This window comes from Pristiophorus japonicus, chromosome 10, assembly GCF_044704955.1.
Source record: "Pristiophorus japonicus isolate sPriJap1 chromosome 10, sPriJap1.hap1, whole genome shotgun sequence".
NCBI lineage: Eukaryota > Metazoa > Chordata > Chondrichthyes > Pristiophoridae > Pristiophorus > Pristiophorus japonicus.
In genome coordinates, this window is record NC_091986.1 from 163,123,597 (window position 1) to 163,145,562 (window position 21,966).

The 21,966-nt window shown below is 41.6% G+C and overlaps 1 protein-coding gene across 3 annotated transcripts in view; it reads left to right on the forward strand.

The window, feature by feature from the left end:
- The window catches only part of cdk8 (cyclin dependent kinase 8), a 179,963-nt gene that overhangs the window by 131,739 nt on the left and 26,258 nt on the right, over positions 1-21,966 (forward strand). For all 3 annotated transcript variants that reach the window (XM_070892271.1, XM_070892272.1, XM_070892273.1), the window contains 4 exons: positions 1,560-1,617; positions 8,534-8,665; positions 15,209-15,352; positions 19,390-19,459. In XM_070892271.1, the coding sequence (XP_070748372.1) occupies positions 1,560-1,617; positions 8,534-8,665; positions 15,209-15,352; positions 19,390-19,459 (404 nt within the window). The remainder of the gene's footprint in view (positions 1-1,559; positions 1,618-8,533; positions 8,666-15,208; positions 15,353-19,389; positions 19,460-21,966) is intronic.

Here is a 21,966-nt window from a genome sequence, read left to right on the forward strand (position 1 = left end):
CACTTGAGCACATAATCTCAACTGACACTTCGATGCAGTACTGAGTGATGCTGCATTGTACGAAGTACTGTATTTTGGATGAGACATCAAAGTGAGTCCTTTTTTGCGTGTTCAAGTGGATCTAAAATATCCAATGTCACTAGTTAAAGAGCAGGGCGTTCTACCAGTATTCTAGCCAACATTGACAGCTCAACCAACACTGCTAAAAAGAGGTTATCTGATCATTTGTGCACTTGCTGTTTATGAGCCCTTGTTTGTGCACACACTATTTATTGCATTTGTTTATTTGACAGCAGTGACTATACTTAGAAAAGTGATTATGAAGTACATTGCGATGTCCTGAGAAAGTGATCAGATGCCAGAGGTCTTTCCTTTTTTTTTAAAAAACAGTCATGCCACCTCCTGAAACACAAAATCCTCCTATTCTGAAGCCATGTTGGATGTGATTAACTCGATTATCATAATTGAAGCAATCCTCTAGTTTCCTGCTGCTGATTGATTCCATTATTTTCAACTGTTAAACAAATGGACCCTGAGTTTCCCAGACCAGAATTTTCACCTTTTTTGACTCTTTATTCCTTTGTGTTCTGTAATATTGTCTGAATGTTGTGACATTAATCTTTCGTTGAAACAGTTTATTACCTATTTGTGTTGGTTTAGTTTTCACCTTTGCATTTGATTTTTGTGAAGACCTTGGTCATGGTTCTTTCGTCTCTGTTATATTCTTGTGCTTGAGGAAGATGATAATTTGAACCTAATTTTCTGCAGTTATTTTGTTGAAAATTGTAATGTTTTCGAGTTGCAGCATGCTAAGTATTGCCTTTTTTTTTTTGAAGTTGCATGCTTGCACATTTAACTGAACTAAATAGATTGTTTTAGGAATAATTAAAGCAGTTCTGTCTTAACTGTAAGCTTGGAACTTTAAATGAATAAAATTGATCTGAATTGTAAAAATTAAGTAATTTTTAAAATGGCAAGGCTTGTGAGAAAATCAAGTAGTATGAATTTTTAATATCTCTAAGTACTTGTGCACTGAACGTGAACAAACATGTTACTGTGCACTGGAGCACTTTGTGTAAAATGATTGCGTTTGTGTTCCACAAACTAAAACATTTGTAAGGAAATATTTCTAATTGCAGGTGGAACCTGAAACACTACTTCAGGCTAGCTCACTAGGACTACAACCCAATCCATCAATCTCTGTCTGTGACTCTGTTATTGTCTGTTGCTTGGTTCCAGCAACATCCTGGAATTTATTGACTGTGAATAGAGGTCCAGGGAGCAGCATTTCTGCTTTGGGTCAAAGGTGAAGGAAAGGTGGAGTGCAAGTGGCAATATGTGCCACTTCCCAAATTCATCCTCTGTCCAATACAAATATTTGAAAATAGTCAACCTTGAATGTTGGCCATGTTGTAAGTGTATACCTTTGTAATTGTGCATAATTTATGAAAGGATTTATACTTCTGTTAATATGACTTTGTTGATCTTGTTTTGAGAAGCATAATTTATTTGAAGTGAATATGGCAATTGACCCGAAATGATCAATGTTATTCTTCCAGAAACCTGCAAACATTTTAGTTATGGGTGAAGGACCAGAACGAGGGAGAGTCAAAATAGGTATAGTATGCTATAATTCTTTTTTATTCATGTGTAGTTACTATATTGATTATGGTAATTAACTTGGAGGTTAGTATTGTAGTCTAAAAACCATAAATAGATGTTCTTCATGTTATACCCAACAGCATGTTTTTTTTTTAAACTCCTACATTGCAGGATATTTTAGATTTTTTTGTTGCTTATTTTGCTTCCTGTGTAAAGAACTGCCATTGTGTTTCCAGACAAAGATTGGCCAACATCAGCTGTAGTATATCGGTAGCTCCATGGGAAAATCCGATGCATTAGCGTCCTTTCCTGTTCCTGATGCCAATCAAGTGGCATCCAAGCTGTGGAATGTCCTGACTTTGATGATTCTCAATTACATCCAGAATAGGAAAGAGCTAATTACTGTTGTTAGCTGAGAAGATCCCGACTGAGTTTGAATATCATAATTGCCAAGTCTTCACTGCAGAGTGAAATTCAAAAATCTGCTACAATATAAGTTTTCATCATATATTTTAATCTTTCATAGGTTCAGTCAGGGGGTAAGTAATTTTATTGTTGGAAGTACTTCTCCCTACCCTCCATGAATGTACACGTGCACGCACACCCCGCGTGCGTCCGTCCAAAAACCTTGCTAAAATCCATATATACACTACATCAAACGCACTACCCTCATCGACCCTCCTTGTTACCTCCTCAAAAAATTCAATCAAGTTAGTCAGGCATGATCTTCCCTTAAAAATCCACATTGATTGTCCCCAATTAATCTGTATCTTTCTAAATGAAGATTTATCCTGTCACTCAGAATTTTCTCCAATAATTTTCCCACCACTGAGGTTCGGCTGACTGGCCTATAATTACTCGGTCGATTCCTTGCTCCCTTTTTAAACAAAGGTACAACGTTAGCAGTCCTCCGGCACCACCCTGTAGCCAGAGAAGATTGGAAAATGATGGTCAGAGCCTCTGCTATTTTCTCTCTTACTTCTCAACAGCCTGGGATACATTTCATTGGGCCTGGGGATTTATCCACTTTCAGAGCTGTTAAACCTCTTAATACTTCCTCTCTCACTATGTTTATTTCATATAATATTTTACTTGCCAAAATATTTTCACGCTCTCTTTGCTTTCCTAATTTCCTTTTTAATTTCACCCCTACACTTTCTATACTCCTCTAGGGTTTCGGCAGTATTGAGCCCTCGGTATCTATTATAAGCCTCCCTTTTTTTTCCTTATCCTACCCGGCACTGGTTAGACCACACTTGGACTACTATGTTCAGTTTTGCGCAACACAATGCAAAAATGATGCGTATGCGTTGGAATCGGACTAAAGAGGGGCAACAATACTGATTGCAGTTTAAAAGGGGATGAGCTGAAAATAAAGTTTGGAGAAGTTGAAGCTCTGCAATCTTGAAACAAGAAAAGACCTTCTCAAGCTGTCTAAATGTTCAATGGTGATAAATATAACAATATAATAGAAATACATTTAAATTGGTGAAACATAAATTTAAAACCGATTATAGTAGCAAGAATCATACAGTACAGAAGGAGGCCATTCAACCCACCATACCTGTGCCAGCTCTTTGAAAGAACTATCGAATTAGTCCCACTCCCCTGCCCTTTCCTGATGGCCCTGCAAATTTTCCCCTTCAAGAATTTAGGAAAAACTTTTTATTCCATGTGAAATGTTGGAAATAATCTGGCAAGCAGGATTTTAGAGACTAACTGGATGGTATAATGAGTTACTTGGGCTATGAAAGAAATAGTCTTTGTTGGGCTAAATGGCCTTTTCTCGTCCTTGACTTTTCTTGAATCAATTTCTCATATCAACAATCTTTACAGCTTCCAAGTGCTTTTTTGGCAAACATTCTGTAAATTATGCGCAGTCAATAAACTCTACCCCACTATAAATAGCTCGAACCACGCACGCTTGCTTTTTCTGCAACTTTAATTGTCTTCAGAGAGAGGTATTACATTATCTGCATGTGAGCCGAACTTGAACCCTGATTTCAGTAAAACATAAAGCAAAATACTGGCTGGAGTCATACCTCGCACAAAGGAGGATGGTTGTAGTTGTTGGAGGGAAATCATCTCAGTCCAAGGACATTGCTGCAGGAGTTCCTCAAGGCAGTGTCCTCGGCCCAACCATCTTCAGCTACTTCATCAATGAACTTCCCTCCATCTTGAGGTCAGAAGTGGGGATGTTTGCTGATCATTGAATAGTGTTCAATTCCATTTGCAACTCCTCAGAAAATGAAGCAGTTCATGCTCGCATGCAGCAAGACCTGGATAACATTCAGGCTTGGGCTGATAAGTGGCAAGTAACATTCGCGCCACACAAGTGCCAGGCAATGACTATCTCCAACAAGCGAGAGTCTAACCACCTCTCCATGACATTCAACGGCATTACCATTGGCGACTTCCCCACCATCAACATCTCGGGGTCACCATTGACCAGAAACTCAAATGGACCAGCCACATAAATACTGTGGCTAGAAGAGAGGGTCAGAGGCTGAGTATTCTGCGGCGAGTGTCTCACCTCCTGACTCTCCAAAGCCTTTCCACCATCTACAAAGCACAAGTCAGGAGTGTGATCGAATACTCTCCACTTGCTTGGAGCAGTGCAGCTCCAACAGTACTCAAGAAGCTCGACATCATCCAGGACAAAGCAGCCCTCTTGATTGGCACCCCCTCCACCACCGGCGCACTGTGACTGCAGTGTATACCATCTGCAAGGTGGACAGCAGAACTTGCCAAGGCTTCTTCGGCAACACTTCTCAAACCCGCGACCTCTACCACCTAGAAGGACAAGGGCAGCAGGTGCATGGGGATACCATCACCTGCAAGTTCGCCTCCAGGTTACACACAATCCTGACTTGGAAATATATTGCCATTCCTTCATTGTTGCTGGGTCAAAATCCTGGAACTCCCTAACAGCACTGTGGGAGCACCTTCGCCATACCGACTGCAGCGGTTCAAGGATGTGGCTCAGCGCCACCGTCTCGAGGGCAATTAGGGATTGGCAATAAATGCTGGCCTTGCCTGTGACGCCAACATCACAGGAACGAATAAATAAAAATGCTGCATATCTGAAATGAAGCAATCAGCAGGTCAGGAAGCTTCTGTGGAGAGAGGATAGTAGTGTTAACATTTGAGGTCGATGATCTTTTGTCAGAACCCTACCTTCCTCTCTGCACAGATGCTGTTTGTCCTGCTGAGTGTTACCAGCATTTACTGCTTTTATTCCTGATTTTAGTGCTGAAATTACAGGCCTATATTTTAATTGCGTTCCCTCCTTTTTAGTGCTACTTCTCATTTCTTTTTGTTCCTCCTTTCCTAAAGCTGTGTTACAAATGGTAAGAGCATGTCGGGTGACTGCCTGCGTTTCGTGTTGCTTTCACGACAGTTTGGCTGAAATCAGCAGCTGTTTCCATCCATCCTACGGCATGATACAAAAGCAAATAATCTGATGTGTCACTGGCTTACCATAAGTACTTGATATTATCTTCAAAAGTTTTATTATTTGCAAATGCCTTTTGCAGCATTTTTCAAACTGAGAACTAATTTCAGTTGAAAGGCAGTGAAGTCACAGGGATTTATGACATGTACAGGTTGGAGATTGGCCAAATTCTGATATTTTCAAACTCTGTCACCTTGTTTGCAGACAATCTCTAATTACTTCAACCTGTTACAAGACGTAGTTACACATAATTGATGTTAGATAAATTTCCCAGTTGTCATCCTGGATCACATCCTGGTAGACCCAGCTGAGTTCTACCCAACTCTATCTCTCCACCACTTTGGATGACCCCTGCTTATATCTAAATTGTCAGATTGCTTGTCCGATATCCAGTACTGGATGAGCAGAAATTTTCTCCAACTAAATATTGGGAAGACCGAAGCCATTATCTTTGACCCCCGCCACAGACTGCGTTCCCTAACCACTGACTCCATCCCTCTCCCTAGCATCAATCTGAAGGTGAACAAGAAAGTTCGCAACCTACATGTCATATTTGACTCTGAAATGAGTTTCCAGCCACATAATCGACGCATGACTAAAACCGCCTTTTTCCACCTCCGTAACATTGCCCGCCTCCGCCCCTGCCTCCGCTCTTCTGCTGTTGAAACCCTCATTCATGCCTTTGTTACCTCTAGACTTACCTAGAAACATAGAAAATAGGTGCAGGAGTAGGCCATTCGGCCCTTTGAGCCTGCACCGCCATTCAATGAGTTCATGGCTGAACATGCAACCTCAGTACCCCATTCCTGCTTTCTCGCCATACCCCTTGATCCCCCTAGTAGTAAGGACTATATCGAACACCTTTTTGAATATACTCAAGTGGGACTTCAACCCACAACTTTCTGACTTAGAGATGTGAGAGCTACGAACTGAGCCAAGGCTGACACTACCAAGTCCTACTGTGATTGAGGTACTCCCAAGAAAGCTTCTAACATTATGGTGAGTCGGGCGTGGTGCTTTCCGAACGGCAGTCCCAGCTTCCTTTGAGAAGAGGAGCCTCTGCCTCTAATGTTGGTCAAAGTGTGGTACGTGCACATCTGTCTGCAGCTGGGCACAGGGCACCTCTCGTAGTGCCAGCTGTTCCTGGCATCTCTCAACTGGCCGTCCAACAGCTCAGGCAGGGTCGCCACTGGGATCACGGCAACAGATAATCCTGCGTATTGCTGTCGTTATATTGTCCATTTGTTGTTTCGATGTTTATTTGTCCCCACTATGTTTCTATGTTTAGACTTGATTACTCCAACTCACTTCTGGCTGGCCTTCCACATTCCACACTATGTAAACTTGAAGTCATCCAAAACTCAGCAGCCCGTGTACTCACCCACACCAAGTCAAGATCACCCATCACCCCTGTGCTTTCTGACCTACATTGGCTCTCAGTTAAACAACACCTCAATTTCAAAATTCTCATCCTTGTTTACAAATCACCCCATGGAATTTCCCCCCTGGCTCTGTAATCTCTTACAGCCTCACAAACTTACAAGATGTCTGCGCTCCTCAAATTCTGGCCTCTTGAATATCCCTCATTATAACTGCTCAACCATTGGTGGGCGTGCCTTCAGCTGCCTGGGTCCTAAGCTCTGGAACTCCCTCCCTAAACCTCTACGCCTCTTTACCTCTCTTTCCTCCTTTAAGACGCTCGTTAAAACCTACCTCTTTAAACAAGATCATCTACCTTAATTTCTTCTGTGGCTCGGTGTCAAATTTATCTGTTTGTCTGTAACACTGTTGTGAAACGCCTTGAGATGTTTTACTGTGTTAAAGGCGCTATATAAATAAAAGTTATTATTAATAATGGTAGTTCTAACGAAAAGCACAAAAGTAGGGATCTAACCTGTTTTTAAACTAAGTAATTTGCGGTCAGCAAGCTGTTATTTTTGTACTTTACAATTATATTTTCAGCCTCTCTTATCTACTGTTCATGTGGGAACTGTATTGAACAGCATAAGTCACATTTCTGCATAATAATGATCAGAAGTTGCTCAAAGTTCATACTTTGTCACTCTGCAATTAAACTAAATTAGGACTCAAGATCCTAAATATTTCTTAATCCCAGGCCCCCACCTAATCCAGAAATTTATCCTGTGTGCTTACTTGCTTCTTGCTCAGTTTGTTTCAGACAAAACTTGATACAAGAAAAATTTAGTTTTAATGGTACGCCTTAAAATGGTTATTGCTGAATGACAATGTTTATAAAGTAACTCCCATAAGATACACCATGAATTTGTCTATTACATACGCAGTTGTTTTATTCATAAAAAATAACTCCCAGATAAATTCCAGCCAGTTCCTCAGATTTTGTTTTCTTTAATTTCATTCATCTCGATGAGTGAACATTATTTCCCCAAAGCCAGAACAGTCCTTGGCCTTGAAAAGTTAACCTGAAAATTTTTTAATAATCAACATTTGTAAATTTGCAGCTGAAGAAACTGCATTCTATTGATGTTTTGAGCTACTAAAACTGTTTAATTACTAGTTACTAGAATATGTTGTATGGTAATTTAATTAAAAGTCTATAACCCCTGGGGGTATTCTCAGAATCTGTGATTGTATGAGTGTCTCATTAATCTCATTTTCCATGAAAATATAATTTGTGCAATGCATCTGTGCCGTAAGACTGAATATTCCCCAGATTTATGTTGCTCTGTTCTTTTAACCATCTCCATCTGTACTCCTGTTGTGCTAGCTGTTTCCACACTTTCCAAGCTTAATTCTTTTTCCTTCCAGCTGTCTTCATACATTCCCTCTCCAATCATTTATTGTTCTAGCTGTCTTCATGCATTCTTGTCCAATCCTTTACGATCCTAGCTGACTCCACACATTCCCTGTCGAATCCTTTATTGTCCAAGCTGTCTCGTTTTCTGACTGGTGCTCTGTTCTTATAGCTGGCTGACTCTTTCAGTCTCTGCCTGCTTGCCTTTATTTATGAATGTTAATAATTACTGATAGCCTGCAAGAGCAAAGAACAAGGAAAAGAGATCCAGCAAAAGAGACGCGAGAGGAACAAAAAATACAGAAATTGGACACAAAAGCAAAATAAAATGATGGGAGGAAAATTAAAAGGAAAAATAGAACTGCAAAGGTCATTGTAGTACTGAAAGCATACACTTTTGTAGGATGTAATCTCGTGTTTGTGGTTCCTTCATCTCTGGAGAGAAATGATTTACATGGGTTGAGAAAGAGAAAGATCCGAGGCAAAGTTGGCTCTGCATTGCTCTTGTGCACTGACACAAACCTTGTTTAGAGCAACTTTGCTTGAGTCCTGCATTCTGGTGTGAATGGAGAGACCAATGATAGTCTAGGGAGGAAAAGCCATAAAAAAACTTTTTTTTCTTCTTGTATGCGGTTATATTTTGTTCATTGTATACTTCACATACTGTATTGTAATTGTTTCAACATTGTGTATCTTTCATGCAGCGGACATGGGTTTTGCTCGATTGTTTAATTCGCCTCTGAAGCCTTTAGCAGACTTGGATCCAGTAGTCGTAACATTCTGGTATCGAGCACCAGAGTTGCTGCTTGGGGCAAGGCATTATACCAAAGCCATAGGTGAGTGCTGACATAAATTGGAGAACATTAATGTCTGAACAGCATTTTTCTTGCTCAGTAAAAGAAGCTGAATGAATAATTATGAAATTAGGAATCCAATTTTAAGTTTTGCGTGCTATTCAAGTGAGATATACTGGAATTAGGAAACACAATTTGTAATTAAATATTATGCAGAATATATGTGTTATGTCTTGAACAAAGAGTCAGACTAGATACTGCAAGCTCGAAGTAAGGTGTGACCGTCGTCCTTTATTACAGATCTCAGAGTGGCTCTCCAGCCTGTGAGGCTTCCTTATATACAGGTGCTCCCAAGGGATTGTGGGATCCCTTGGGACTCCAGGGGATAAGCCCTTTGGTGGTTAGACATGGTATTTACAGGTTTATGTACATAACAACACTTCCCCCTCCACCCCCCCCCCCCCGAAAAGTCAACAGTATAACTATTTATAATGCGAATCAATCTGGGGCCTACCTTTCCTTGGTTGATTGTCTCGGTGCAAATGCTGGCGTTGGTGAGTCGTTTGTTGGGCCCTCGCTGGGCTGCTGCAGGTGATGGGTTCTGCTTCGTGGTCAACCGCTGTGTCGGTTGCCACTTGTGTGTGTGTTTTGGAGGGTCGAAAAAGGTAGAGTCTATTATGGGTTGTTCTGGATAGTCCGTAAATCTGAGTTTGGTTTGGTCCAAGTGTTTCCTGCAGGTGAGTCCATTTGAGAGTTTGACCACAGACACCCTACTCCCCTCTTTGGCCAAAACAATGCCAGGAAGCCACTTGGGACCTTGTCCATAGTTCAACACAAATACAGGATAAGTTATCTCAATTTCGCGTGACACATTTGCACGATCATGATATGTATTCTGTTGAAGCCCCCTGTTCACTACCTGTTTGTGTAGATCAGGGTGTACTAACGAGAGCCTTGTCTTAAGTGCCCTTTTCATGAGCAGTTGAGCGGGAGGAACCCCAGTGAGCGAGTGGGGTCTTGTGCGGTAACGAAGCAGGACTCTGGATAAGCGAGTCTGCACTGAGCCTTCAGTTACCCGTTTCAAGTTCTGCTTGATTGTTTGAACTGCTCGTTCTGCCTGACCATTGGACGCTGGTTTAAACAGGGCAGTCGTGACATGTTAGATCCCATTGCGGGTCATGAACTCCTTGAACTCGGCACTGGTAAAGCACGGCCCATTGTCACTTACAAGGACATCAGGCAGGCCATGCGTGGCAAACATGGCCCGTAGGCTTTCAATGGTGGCAGCAGACATGCTTGCTGACATTATCACGCATTCAATCCATTTGGAGTATGCGGCTACTACCACTAAGAACATTTTTCCCAAGAATGGGCCTGCTTGGTCGACAGGGACCCTAGACCACGGTTTGGAGGGCCAGGACCATACACTTAGTGGCACCTCCCTGGGTGCATTGCTTAACTGGGGACATGTATTACATTTGTGCACGCAGGACTCTAAGTCTGCATCGATCCCGGGCCACCACACGTGGGATCTGGCTATCACTTTCATCATTACGATGCCTAGGTGGGTGCTGTGGAGATCACTAATGAAGATGTCCCTGACCTTTTTTGGCACCATTACCCGATTACCCCATAGGAGGCAGTCTACCTGTATGGACATTTCACCTTTACGCAGCTGGTATGGCTTTATTTCTTCCTGCATCTCTAACGGGACACTAGACCAACTCCTGTAGAGCACACAGTTTTTTTATTAAGAACAGTAAGGGGTCCTGGCTCGCCCAGGTTCTAATCTGTCGGGTGGTAACAGGTGATTGCTCACTCTCGAATGCTTCCATTACCATAACTAAATCTGCGAGCTGTGCCATCTCCACCTCTGTGGTGGGCAATGGCAGCCTACTGAGAGCATCGGCACAGTCTTTTGTGGCGGATGGCGTAGTTGTATGCGGACAGTGTGAGTGCCCATCTCTGGATGCGGGCTGATGGATTCGTATTCATCCCCTTACTTTCAGAAAAGAGGGATATAAGCGGCTTATGGTCGGTTTCCAATTCAAATTTGAGCCCGAACAGATATTGATGCATTTTCTTTACCCCGTAAACACACACTAACGCTTCTTTTTCGATCATACTGTAGGCCCTCTCAGCCTTAGACAGACTTCTGGATGCATAAGCAACCGGTTGCAATTTCCCAAATTCATTTGCTTGTTGCAATACACATCCGATGGCACATCACATGTACCAAACGTTTACATAGATCATACAACACAAGCAATTTGTTTGAGCATAACAGTTTTCCAGCTTTCTCAAAGGCATTTTCTTGGCTTTTACCCCATACCCATTCATCTCCTTTATGCAGTAAAGAGTGCAGGGGTTTTAACAATGTGCTAAGACCAAGTAAGTTACCAAAATAGTTCAGGAGTCCTAGAAACGACAGCAGCTCCGTCATGTTCTGTGGTCTCGGTGTGTTCTTGATTGCCTCCTTCTTCGAATCGGTGGGCCTGGTGCCGTCTGTCGCGATTCTTCTCCCCAGGAACTCCACTTCAGGCACCAGGAAAATGCACTTCGAGCGTTTTAGCCTGAGCTCCACATGATTAAGCCGACTAAGATCCTCCTCCAGGTTCTGCAGGTGCTCGACAGTGTCCCGACCTGTAACCAAGATGTCGTCCTGGAAGACTACGGTGAGCAGGACCGACTTCAGCAAGCTCTCAATGTTCCTCTGGAATATTGCCGTGGCTGATCGAATCCCAAACAGGCATCTGTTGTAAATGAAGAGGCCTTTGTGCATGTTGATGCAGGTGAGGCCTTTCGATGATTCCTCCAGCTCCTGCGTCATATAGGCCGAGGTCAAGTACAGCTTCGTGAACGTTTTCCCTCCCGCCAACGTCGCAGATAGGTTGTCTGCCTTTGGAAGCGGGTATTGATGCTGCAGGGAGAAATGATTGATAGTTACTTTGTAATCACCACAGATTCTGAAGGTGCCGTCTCCCTTGAGGACTGGAACAATCGAACTGGTCCATTCATTGAATTCAATCTCTCGTTGCAGCCTGTCCAGCTCGATCTCCACCCTCTCTCTCATCATGTAAGGTACCGCTCTCGCCTTGTGATGGATGGGTCGCGCTCCTGGAATCAAATGGATCTGCACTTTTGCTCCTTGGAACTTCCTGATGCCTGGTTCGAAGAGTATGGGGAACTTGCTTAGGACCTGAGCACATGAGGTGTCGTCGACGGATGAAAGCGCTCTGACGTCGTCCCAGTTCCAGCGTATCCTTCCCAGCCAGCTCCTGCTGAATAGCATGGGCCCATCGCCCGGTACCACCCAGAGTGGTAAATTGTGCACCGCTCCATCGTAGGAGACCTTTACAGTAGCACTACCGATTACAGGAATCCGTTCCTTTGTGTATGTTCTCAGTTTCGTACGAATGGGAGTCAGGATTGGCCTTGAGGCCTTGCTGCACCACAATTTATCGAAAGTCTTTTTGCTCATTATGGACTGGCTTGCGCCCGTGTTCAGCTCCATGGACACCGGGAGTCCATTTAATTCAACCTTCAGCATTATCGGTGGACACTTTGTGGTAAATGTGTGCACCCCATATACCTCTGCCTCCTCGGTCTGAGGCTTTGGTTCGCCGTGATTCACCGTGGATCTGTCCTCCTCGGCAACAGTGGTGATTTGCAGGATTAGCAGGGTTTGCAGCTCGCCTGCACATGGGTTGGAGGTGTCCCATTGTTCCACAGCCCTTGCAAACGTATCCTTTGAAACGGCATGAATGGAAACGCCAACAAGGTGTTAACGGCCTTGTATTCACCATCCTTGATGGTGGACTCTTGAGTCATCTGCGGAATTGCAGCTGCAGGCGTGTAATTCCTGCCCTGTACATTTCGATTCGAAAACAGCATTACTTTGTTCACAGTACTTGCAGCAGCACTCGTGTGCTGAGAAATTTGTTTGGTATTGTCACTGGTGGCGATAAATGCCTGGGCTATCGCTATGGCTTTACTCAAGGTTGGGGTCTCTACAGTTAAAAGTTTGCGAAGTATTACTTCATGGCCAATGCCAAGTACAAAGAAGTCCCTGAGCATGTGCTCCAAGTGTCCTGCAAATTTGCAATGTCATGCAAGACGCCTTAGCTCGGCGACGTAGCTCTTGTACGTGTAGAACTGATACCTCGCTATCAGAACGTTTCCCTTCAGGTTTCGATGCTCCCGGACCAGTTTGCACAACTCATCATATGACTTGTCTGTGGGTTTTGCTGGAGTGAGCAGGTTTTTCATGAAGCCATACGTTGGTGCCCTGCAAACGGTGAGGAGGATCGCCCTTCATTTGGTAGCGTTCGCTTCTCCTTCCAGCTCGTTGACCACGAAGTATTGGTCGAGTCGCTCCATGAAGGTTTCCCAATCATCTCCCTCCAAACATTTTCCAGGATGCCCACGGTTCTCTGCATTGTTGCGGTGGGGTTCGTCAACTGTATCTCGTCGGCAGTTGTTATGTCTTGAATAAAGAGTTCGACTAGATACTGCAAGTTCAAAGTAAGGTGTGACCGTAGTCCTTTATTACAGATCTCAGAGTGGCTCTCCAGCCTGTGAGGTCTCCATATATACAGGTGCTCCCAAGGGATCGCGGGATGCCTTGGGACTCCAGGGGATAAGCCCTCTGGTGGTTAGACATGGTATTTACAGGTTTACATACATAAAAATGAACAGTGGTGTGAATGGAGAGACCAATGATAGTCTAGGGAGGAAAAGCCATAAAAAACACGCCACTGTTCATTTTTATTGCATTTAGAAATGTGCATGCATATATCTCTGCATAATATTTCATTACAAATTGTGTTTCCCAATTCCAGTATGTATCACATGAATAGCATGCAAATCTTAATTTCATAATTATTGTTGTGAAATGAAATTCAAGTGATAAAGCTTACTCCGTTTCTGAGTGACCAATGGTGGTATCTCATTCATTTGCATATGTGGCTATTTGAAAAGTGAAATCTTATTTTTTTCATTTAACTTATTGGTAATGACCTCTTTAAAATATAGAACTTTTTATTTAATAAAATGTATTATTTTATTTGTAACGAATGTCCACTAAATTTCAGTAATGAATTAAGAATATGCTGAAGGGTATCAAAAGTTAAATTAAGGCAAAGTTGCTTGTACAGATATTGAAGTTATTTGACAGATGGCTTAGAATTCTAAATTTTGTATTTTTCGATTATTTCTAAGTTAAATCATTCACAATTTAACTTATAACTTGAACAACGCTTCATAGTTTAAATATATTGGCTAAATGACAGAAAACAGAGTAGTGTGTGCGGTTGTTTTTTTGGACTGGAGGAAGGTACACTGTGTATTCCCCAGGGTTTGGTACTAGGACCACTGCTTTTCTTGATATATATTAATGACTTGGACTTTGACACACAGGGCACAATTTCAATATTTGCAGATGACACAGAACTTGGAAGTATATTGAACAGTGAGGAGGATAGTGATATTCTTCAGAGGACATTGCCTGGTAAAATAGGCAGACATGTGGCAGATGAAATTTAACGTAGAGCAGTGTGAAGTGATGCACGTTGTTAAGAAGAATGAGAGGCAATATAAACTGAAGGGTTCAATTCTAAAGAGGGTGCATGGGGGTATATGTGCACAAATCGTTGAAGATGGTGGGGCAGGTTGAGAAAGCGGTTAAAAATAGCATACGGGATCCTGGGCTTCATAAGTAGAGGCATAGAGTACAACAGCAAGGAAGTTATGATGAACCTTTATAAAACACTAATCAGACCTCAACTGGAGTAGTGTGTTCAATTCTGGGCACTGCACTTTAGGAAGGATATGAAGGCCTTAGAGAGGGTGCAGAAAGGATTTAAAAGAATGGTTCTAGGGATGAGGGACTTCAGTTATGTGGATAGATTGGAGAAGCTGGGGTTGTTCTCCTCAGAGCAGGGAAGGTTGAGAGGAGATTTGAAATCATGAGGGATGTAAACAGAGTAGATAGAGAGAAACTGTTCCCATTGGCGGAAGGATGAAGAACCAGAGGACACAGATTTAACATGATTGGAAGAAGAACCAAAGGCAACATGAGGGACAAAACATCTAAGCAGCAAGTGGTTAGGATCTGCAATGCATTGCCTGAGAGGATGGTGGAAGCAGATTCAATCGTGGCTTTCAAAAGTACCTGAAGGAAAAAAAAATTGCAGGATTATGGGGAAAGAGCTGTGGAGTGGGACGAGCTGAAGTAATCTTGTAGAGAGCCGGCACGGATTCGACGGGCCAAATGGCCTCCTTCTGTACTCTAACCATTCTATGATTCTATATAAATAGCTATGGGGAGGGTGCAACTTAGAGATGCAGAATAACCCATTTTATTTTAGAATGAAAATGATTTCATTTATCGGCAGTCTCTAGTTTAATTGTACTAAATGTATGAAAGTCAGGATGATGTCTCCAAACGATCCTGCAAAAAAAGAGTAAGCAGTGAACTCTTTGATGCTCTTCAGAAGCTGAAAAACTCCAGTTTGACATTGAACTCTCTGCTTTGTGTGTTTTGTCCATTTGACTTACTGGTCTCCACTTTATCTATTTTAATAGATATTTGGGCTATTGGCTGTATATTTGCTGAGCTGCTAACATCTGAGCCTATTTTTCATTGTCGTCAAGAGGATATCAAGACTAGTAATCCGTATCACCATGACCAACTGGATAGAATATTCAATGTAATGGGATTCCCAGCAGGTGAGTTTGGAATCTTGACTGAACTGATCTACTCACGTGAACTTAAATTGCTTTCATATTATTTATTTATTTTTAAACATTTACAGTGGAGCAGTCCTCCATGTAGAATAAGTGCTGCATACACAGAGTTGTTGGATAGTTGGGATTTTGTATATTTGATATAACAATAATGTTAGTTGCAAATTTAAAAAGTAACCGCTACATCTTGTACTAAAATCTCTAAGCATATAGGGTATGGAATAATTTTGTTGGCTAAACCCAACAACCATATAACCCAACAACAATCAAATAACCATAAAGCTCTTCAGTACCCTTTTCAGAATGGCAGGCAGTGACTAGTGGGGTGCCGCAGGGCTCAGAGCTGGGACCCCTTTATTTACAATATACATCACTGATTTTAGATGAAGGAGTTGAGTGTAATATCTCCAAGTTTGCAGATGACACTAAGCTGGGTGGTGGTGTGAGCTGTGAGGAGGATGCTAAGAGGCTGCAGGGTGACTTGGACAGGTTAGGTGAGTGGCAAATGCATGGCAGATGCAGTATAATGTGGATAAATGTGAGGTTATCCACTTTGGGGGCAAAAACAGGAAGGCAGAATATTATCTGAATGGCGGCAGATTAGGAAAAGGGGAGAATCAACGAGACCTGGGTGTCATGGTACATCAGTCATTGAAAGTTAGCATGCAGGTACAGCAGGCGGTGAAGAAGGCAAGTGGCATGTTGGCCTTCATAGCTAGGGGATTTGAGTATCGGAGCAGGGCGATCTTATTGCAGTTGTACAGGGCCTTGTTGAGGCCTCACCTGGAATATTGTGTTCAGTTTTGGTCTCCCAATCTGAGGAAGGACGTTCTTGCTATTGAGGGAGTGCAGCGAAAGTTCATCAGACTGATTCCTGGGATGGCAGGACTGACATATGAGGATTGACTAGGCCTGTATTCACTGGAGTTTAGAAGAATGAGAGAGGATCTCATAGAAACATATAAAATTCTGACTGGACTGGACAGATTAGATGCAGGAAGAATGTTCCCGATGTTGGGGAAGTCCAGAACCAGGGGTCACAATCTAAGGATAAGGGGTAAGCTATTTAGGACTGAGATGAGGAGAAACTTCTTCACTCAGAGTTGTTAACCTCTGGAATTCTCTACCGCAGAGAGTTGTTGATGCCACTTCATAGGATATATTCAAGAGGGAGTTAGATATGGCCCTTACGGCTAACGGGATCAAGGGGTATGGAGAGAAAGCAGGAAAGGGGTACTGAGATGAATGGTCAGCCATGATCTTATTGAATGGTGGTGTAGGCTCGAAGGGCCAAATGGCCTACTCCTGCACCTATTTTCTATGTTTATCGATGTTATACTGGTTCTCTCTCTCCTGAATGTATGCAAAAAAAAAACTATATTGGTGGCTTTGCAATGTTTTCAAAACAGGATTACTTTAATTCAGTTGCTGGTTCCCTTGTGTTTGCAAAAGCTGTCAGACAATGCGAATTTGCTTTAACAATGATCTGACTGTTTCTCTTGTAGTAAGAAGGCATTTAAAAATATGTTTCATATAAATTGTTAAGTATGACTGGCCACCTGTTGCTTGCTTTTGTTAAGTGATGGACAAGAATCTGAAGAACATTGTCCAGATGTCTTTACATTCACACACTGAAGGTGGTAGGTAGAAATCTCGTGTGATATGTGTTGGATAGTAATTCACCGTTGTCCATTAGATAATGTTGGGTAGCTGCGTTAGTTGATTGCTGGGCTCAGGATTGGAAGATCTGAGGCTTAAATCCCAACAAGGAGGATTCAGCCTGTCAAGGTGGATGAAATGGGCATAGTATCTTAGGATGTGGGGAAATACTGGAGAATGTGTATAACACTTGCCACACTGTTGCAGTATCTGTCTTTGTCTTTGGAAATTCTTGGCTGTTTGACAATGAAAATGGGAATTAGCGCTGCTCACAAACAGACCAAACATGTGTTTAAAGGAGTAGGTTAACTACTATCTCTCTCATCTGCCCCAATGGATACTTGAGTCTCCATTCTTCAAAGTGTTGTGGAGTGTTTTATTCCCTTCACTATATAATGTGGCATAAACATTTTAGTTTCCTTTCAAGTGCACAGCATAACTGTACACCTGGAACCGAATTTTACAACTATTTTTAATCAGGCAGTTTTTGGATTTGGAAAGCCTCCAGCAATACATTCAGTGCAATGTACTTCCCCCATCCATATTGAAATAAAAGATTTGAATATAGATGTCTTTAATTTACTGGCTAATTTTCAATGTTGCCACTGAAGTATGGTATTGGGAAACCCCATGAGGATCATGGAGGGCCTCGTGTACATCAGCTGGTGCCTTGGGCCATTTAGATGGTGATCTAGAGGCATTCAAACCACAAAATGTTGCCACTGTAGTCACCTGGCAGTAACTTTTCCGACCTCGATGGCATCTAATTGGCATCCAGACTTGTCGAGAATGCTAATTGTTTTGTTATTGCACAAAGCTGCAGCAGGACAGGTGCAAGAAGTAACATGCATCATGACAGTATTGCCAGATGCAAGTGAAAACTTGAAAATAGGTAGGTTTAATCAGAGAACAAAAATAGAATAAAACTTAGTCCTTTTAATTGAAGGATCTCCTACCATGCAGGAGAAAAGTTTAAAAAAAAATTAAATGTGAAGGAATACTTTCTACTGAAAGCATTCCAGTAGCTTTTCTACTTTTATTTATATTGTAATGCTTTTGCCAGAGTCCGCCCTGCCTATTGTAGCAGCTTAACACATAAACAAGCTAGTGTTTGTGCCTTTGTAGAATGGATATCCACTCCTAAAGGTGGCGTCTCTATGCACTGCTGCACACAAAAGACCTTGTGTAGCAGAGATAAATGGCTGCTGATGGCGGTACTGGATGCAGCTTTTTGTTTCAATTGTGGGCAGATTGACCCCTCAGCCTACCTGTGTAGGCCCACAAAACTTGCACACTCCTCACTCTGACACTGAATAGTGCCAAAAGCCAGGAACATAAGCTGTAAAAGCATATTTTAAACATTCACATTTGCTTCACTGTTGCCACTTGTGCTCTGAATTCCTCCTGGCAATTAAAATGGGGCAAATTCAGAGCACCAGCAGAATCACCATATTGTGGGATGAAGCAGGACTCGCAATGTAACTGCGCAATAAATGGTGCTGATGTCAGTTGAAGTAGATTTTTAAACTGGCCTGAAGCAACTGAATTTGAATTGGGTTTCTGGAAATGGTTTGTTTCAAATGTCTGTGTCTGCTGTTTAACCTGAAATGGCACTATGTATATCAGACCAGTACCTATACTGTCTGCTGCACTTACTGGTTTAAAGCAGAGATAAGTGTAAACAACTTAACTTCCTCAAGTGCTGTACTTCAGTGTCAAGAACGTTTTCCTACTAGATATTTAGAATATGGCAGAGGCAGCAAATGTGGAAAGAATTTAACCTTCTCTCATACCTGCTGTAGGTGGTGCAGGTCTTGCAACTAAAAAGCAGTGTGCTCAGAACACACATTTGATAGACCCTTATCTCAGTTTGATCAGGAGACACATTAATTTTTTTCACATTATTTAATGGGAATTAGAGGCTAACTTATTTTAAGGTGGCGTTATTTCAACGTTGCTTCAGGACTAACAGACTGAACTTGAAGTTCATTGTTTAATTTGGTAACAAGATAAATCTTCTTAAAAAGAGGTTACTATGTGGTGCAGTGTGTAAATACACTGTTCTTATCTCTGGAATCTCAGTTTAAATCTAGCCTAATTTACTCTGCATCTGGTCATACTGATATGGCAATACTTTATGATATTGGGTATCAAAAATGAAATAGTATTTCATTACCTATCCTAACATTGAGCACAAAAAACATACAAGTGCAATTTAGTTTGTTACTGCTATTATAGACAAGTATTTTATATTTTAAATAATCTTTTGTAGATATTACAAACTAGAAATGTGTTGAGGTAATTAAAAGACATACAGCAATGCAAATTAACTTGCATTTTATCTAATGTTTTGTCTGTAGATAAAGATTGGGAAGACATTAAAAAGATGCCAGAACATTCAACGTTAATGAAAGATTTCAGAAGAAATACGTGAGTTTGTTCATTTGCCTGCTATGATTAATTTACATGCAGAAAGTGCACTTGTGAGAATACCATGTGCTGTTTTGATGTCAAGTATTTTACACATTTTACAAGGAGGCTGTGGTAATCAGAACCATTGTCTCCACATTGTATCAAGCTGGGAATGATCTCTAGATTTAGTAGATCTTCCTAGTGAATCTAATTTCCCAGGCTAGACCAAGCTAAGTACAGCATCCTGTAATAAATCCCATTTATTGCTATGTTTACCGGGTACCATGTGGTTTGCTACCTGGATACTGCAATTTTTGTATAAATGTTCTGGAGATTAAAAAGACAGCTTCTGAGCAATAACAAATTACTTGCTTCAAGTCTCTGCCAACGAGGGCAGTTGTGACAAATTTGGATCTCCCAAAAGAAAGAAATCCTTACATTTATATGGTGCCTTTCACGACCACCAAACATCTCAAAGCGCTTTACAACCAATGCAGTACTTTTGGAGTGTAGTCACTGTTGTAATATGGGAAATGAAGCAGCCAAATCACAAACAGCAATGTGATAATGACCAGATTATCTGTTTTTGTAATGTTGATTGAGGGATAAATATTGGCCAGGACACCGGGGATAACTCCCCTGCTCCTCTTCGAAATAGTGCCATGGGATATTATCCGTCCACCTGAGAGGGTGTATGATAATACAATCCAAGGATGTAACAATAGTATCCTCTTGAGATCTAGACCAGAAATTCATTTCTTTTGCGTGTATTTTTTCAATCTCCTTGACGGTGGACTGAGTTAACACCAGGTAAGCTGAGGCTTGTTACTAACTGGTTAATCTGCTTTCTTCCATAATAAGGCTAAGATACAGAACAGCAGTTACTATCCATTTCACTGATTTGCAACAGTACAACTTGTCGCTACGTAATAATATAAAAATAATGAGCACACAATGCTACCCCAATTCAATGGGGTACTGAGGTGAATGATCCGCCATGATCTTATTGAATGGTGGTGCAGGCTCGAAGGGTCGAATGGCCTGCTCCTGCACCTATTTTCTATGTTTCTAACTAACTTAAACAGAATAACTCCTTTGCATCCTGGTCTGCAGCCCTCCTCTCGATGCAGTCTCCTGTTTTATCAAATATCTTGCAGCATTTCATGGTCTTTCTGTGTTCACCTCTCTCTTTCTTAATAGGCACTGTCAACTTTTAGTCAAACTAATCACTACCCCACCCTAAGAGTAGACTCCACTTGGTAGTGACCCCTGCTGAGTTTACATGAATAGAGTGGTCACGGGAACAACGAGTGTGAATAATTACTGGAATATCCAACTATCTTTCATTGTCTTTAGGATATTGGTCCAGATGCTCAGTCTGAAATGTAATTGACACCTGCCAGCTCTGTGACTTTAACTCTGAGACCTATGGTTTGCTCAGTAGTAGCTTTTATAATATGTATTACGCCAGGATCCTCCATGGCATTAAAGTCTGAAATCCTGAAACATGGCAATGGTCTTACTGAACATATAGGAGCATTTAGTAAGCTAAACTTGATTCCCAACAGGCAATACAAGCTATACATTTACTAACAACAGAAAGGGAGCCACCTTTGCCACACCTATTATAATAGGAAATCAATGTCTCGAACAAATACCGGAAATCATCATTGCTGGAAAAAGAATCAACAAAGCCTGGGGAGAATGGCTGTATGCCCAAGCTACTTTTTAAATGAGGATTGAATCTTACTAAATTTATTCACAGATGAGATGCAGAAATCAGTTGAACAGTTATCCCAGCTTATCTTATGCTATCAGGTCTAGCTGTTTTGCCATTGATGACATTAGGAAACAGACTGCTAAATTATTTTAGACTGCCACTGAGGGAGTACTATTTCCTGTATTTGCTCAGCTGAGAATTTCAGGCTTTTCCTCTGATATGCAGCTTGAATTGCTAGTAGTTTTCTTATTAGGGAGAGATTTATTTGGGTAACAGGTAGTAATTGAAATTCCATGGGGTTCGTGCCAGTAACCTGCATAACTCTGTCAGGAGATTGGTGAAAACCCCAAAGCAATGGTGTCAACAGCAGTTTTTAGCCATGTACGCCATTTTTCTGAGGGTTCCATTAAAGTTATAGTGGCAAATCAGGAGAATACCCAGTGGAATTTTTAGGCCATAATCTTTTACAGCAGCAGTAAATACGGCCAATTTATCAAAGTCAGATCATATAACAGTCATTTTAAATCAGTCCTCAAAGATTTATACAGGTAAGCTAGTTATTTGCATTCCTTTGAGTCTTTCTTTGCAGACTTTTCAGGTAACAAATAGAATCTTCAGGGTAGTTTATCACCTTAATCTCTACTGGTGTAATCATGCTTGCGATTGCGATTACCAATGAAATTTGTGCCTTGAAATTAACGCGAGAATTCTAAATGTCCAAAACTCCTTGCATTATTTGAAATGGAGACATGCCTTTTGAGAAGCCAATCTGCTTTTCTAAGGTAATTACTTGCACAGTGGACTG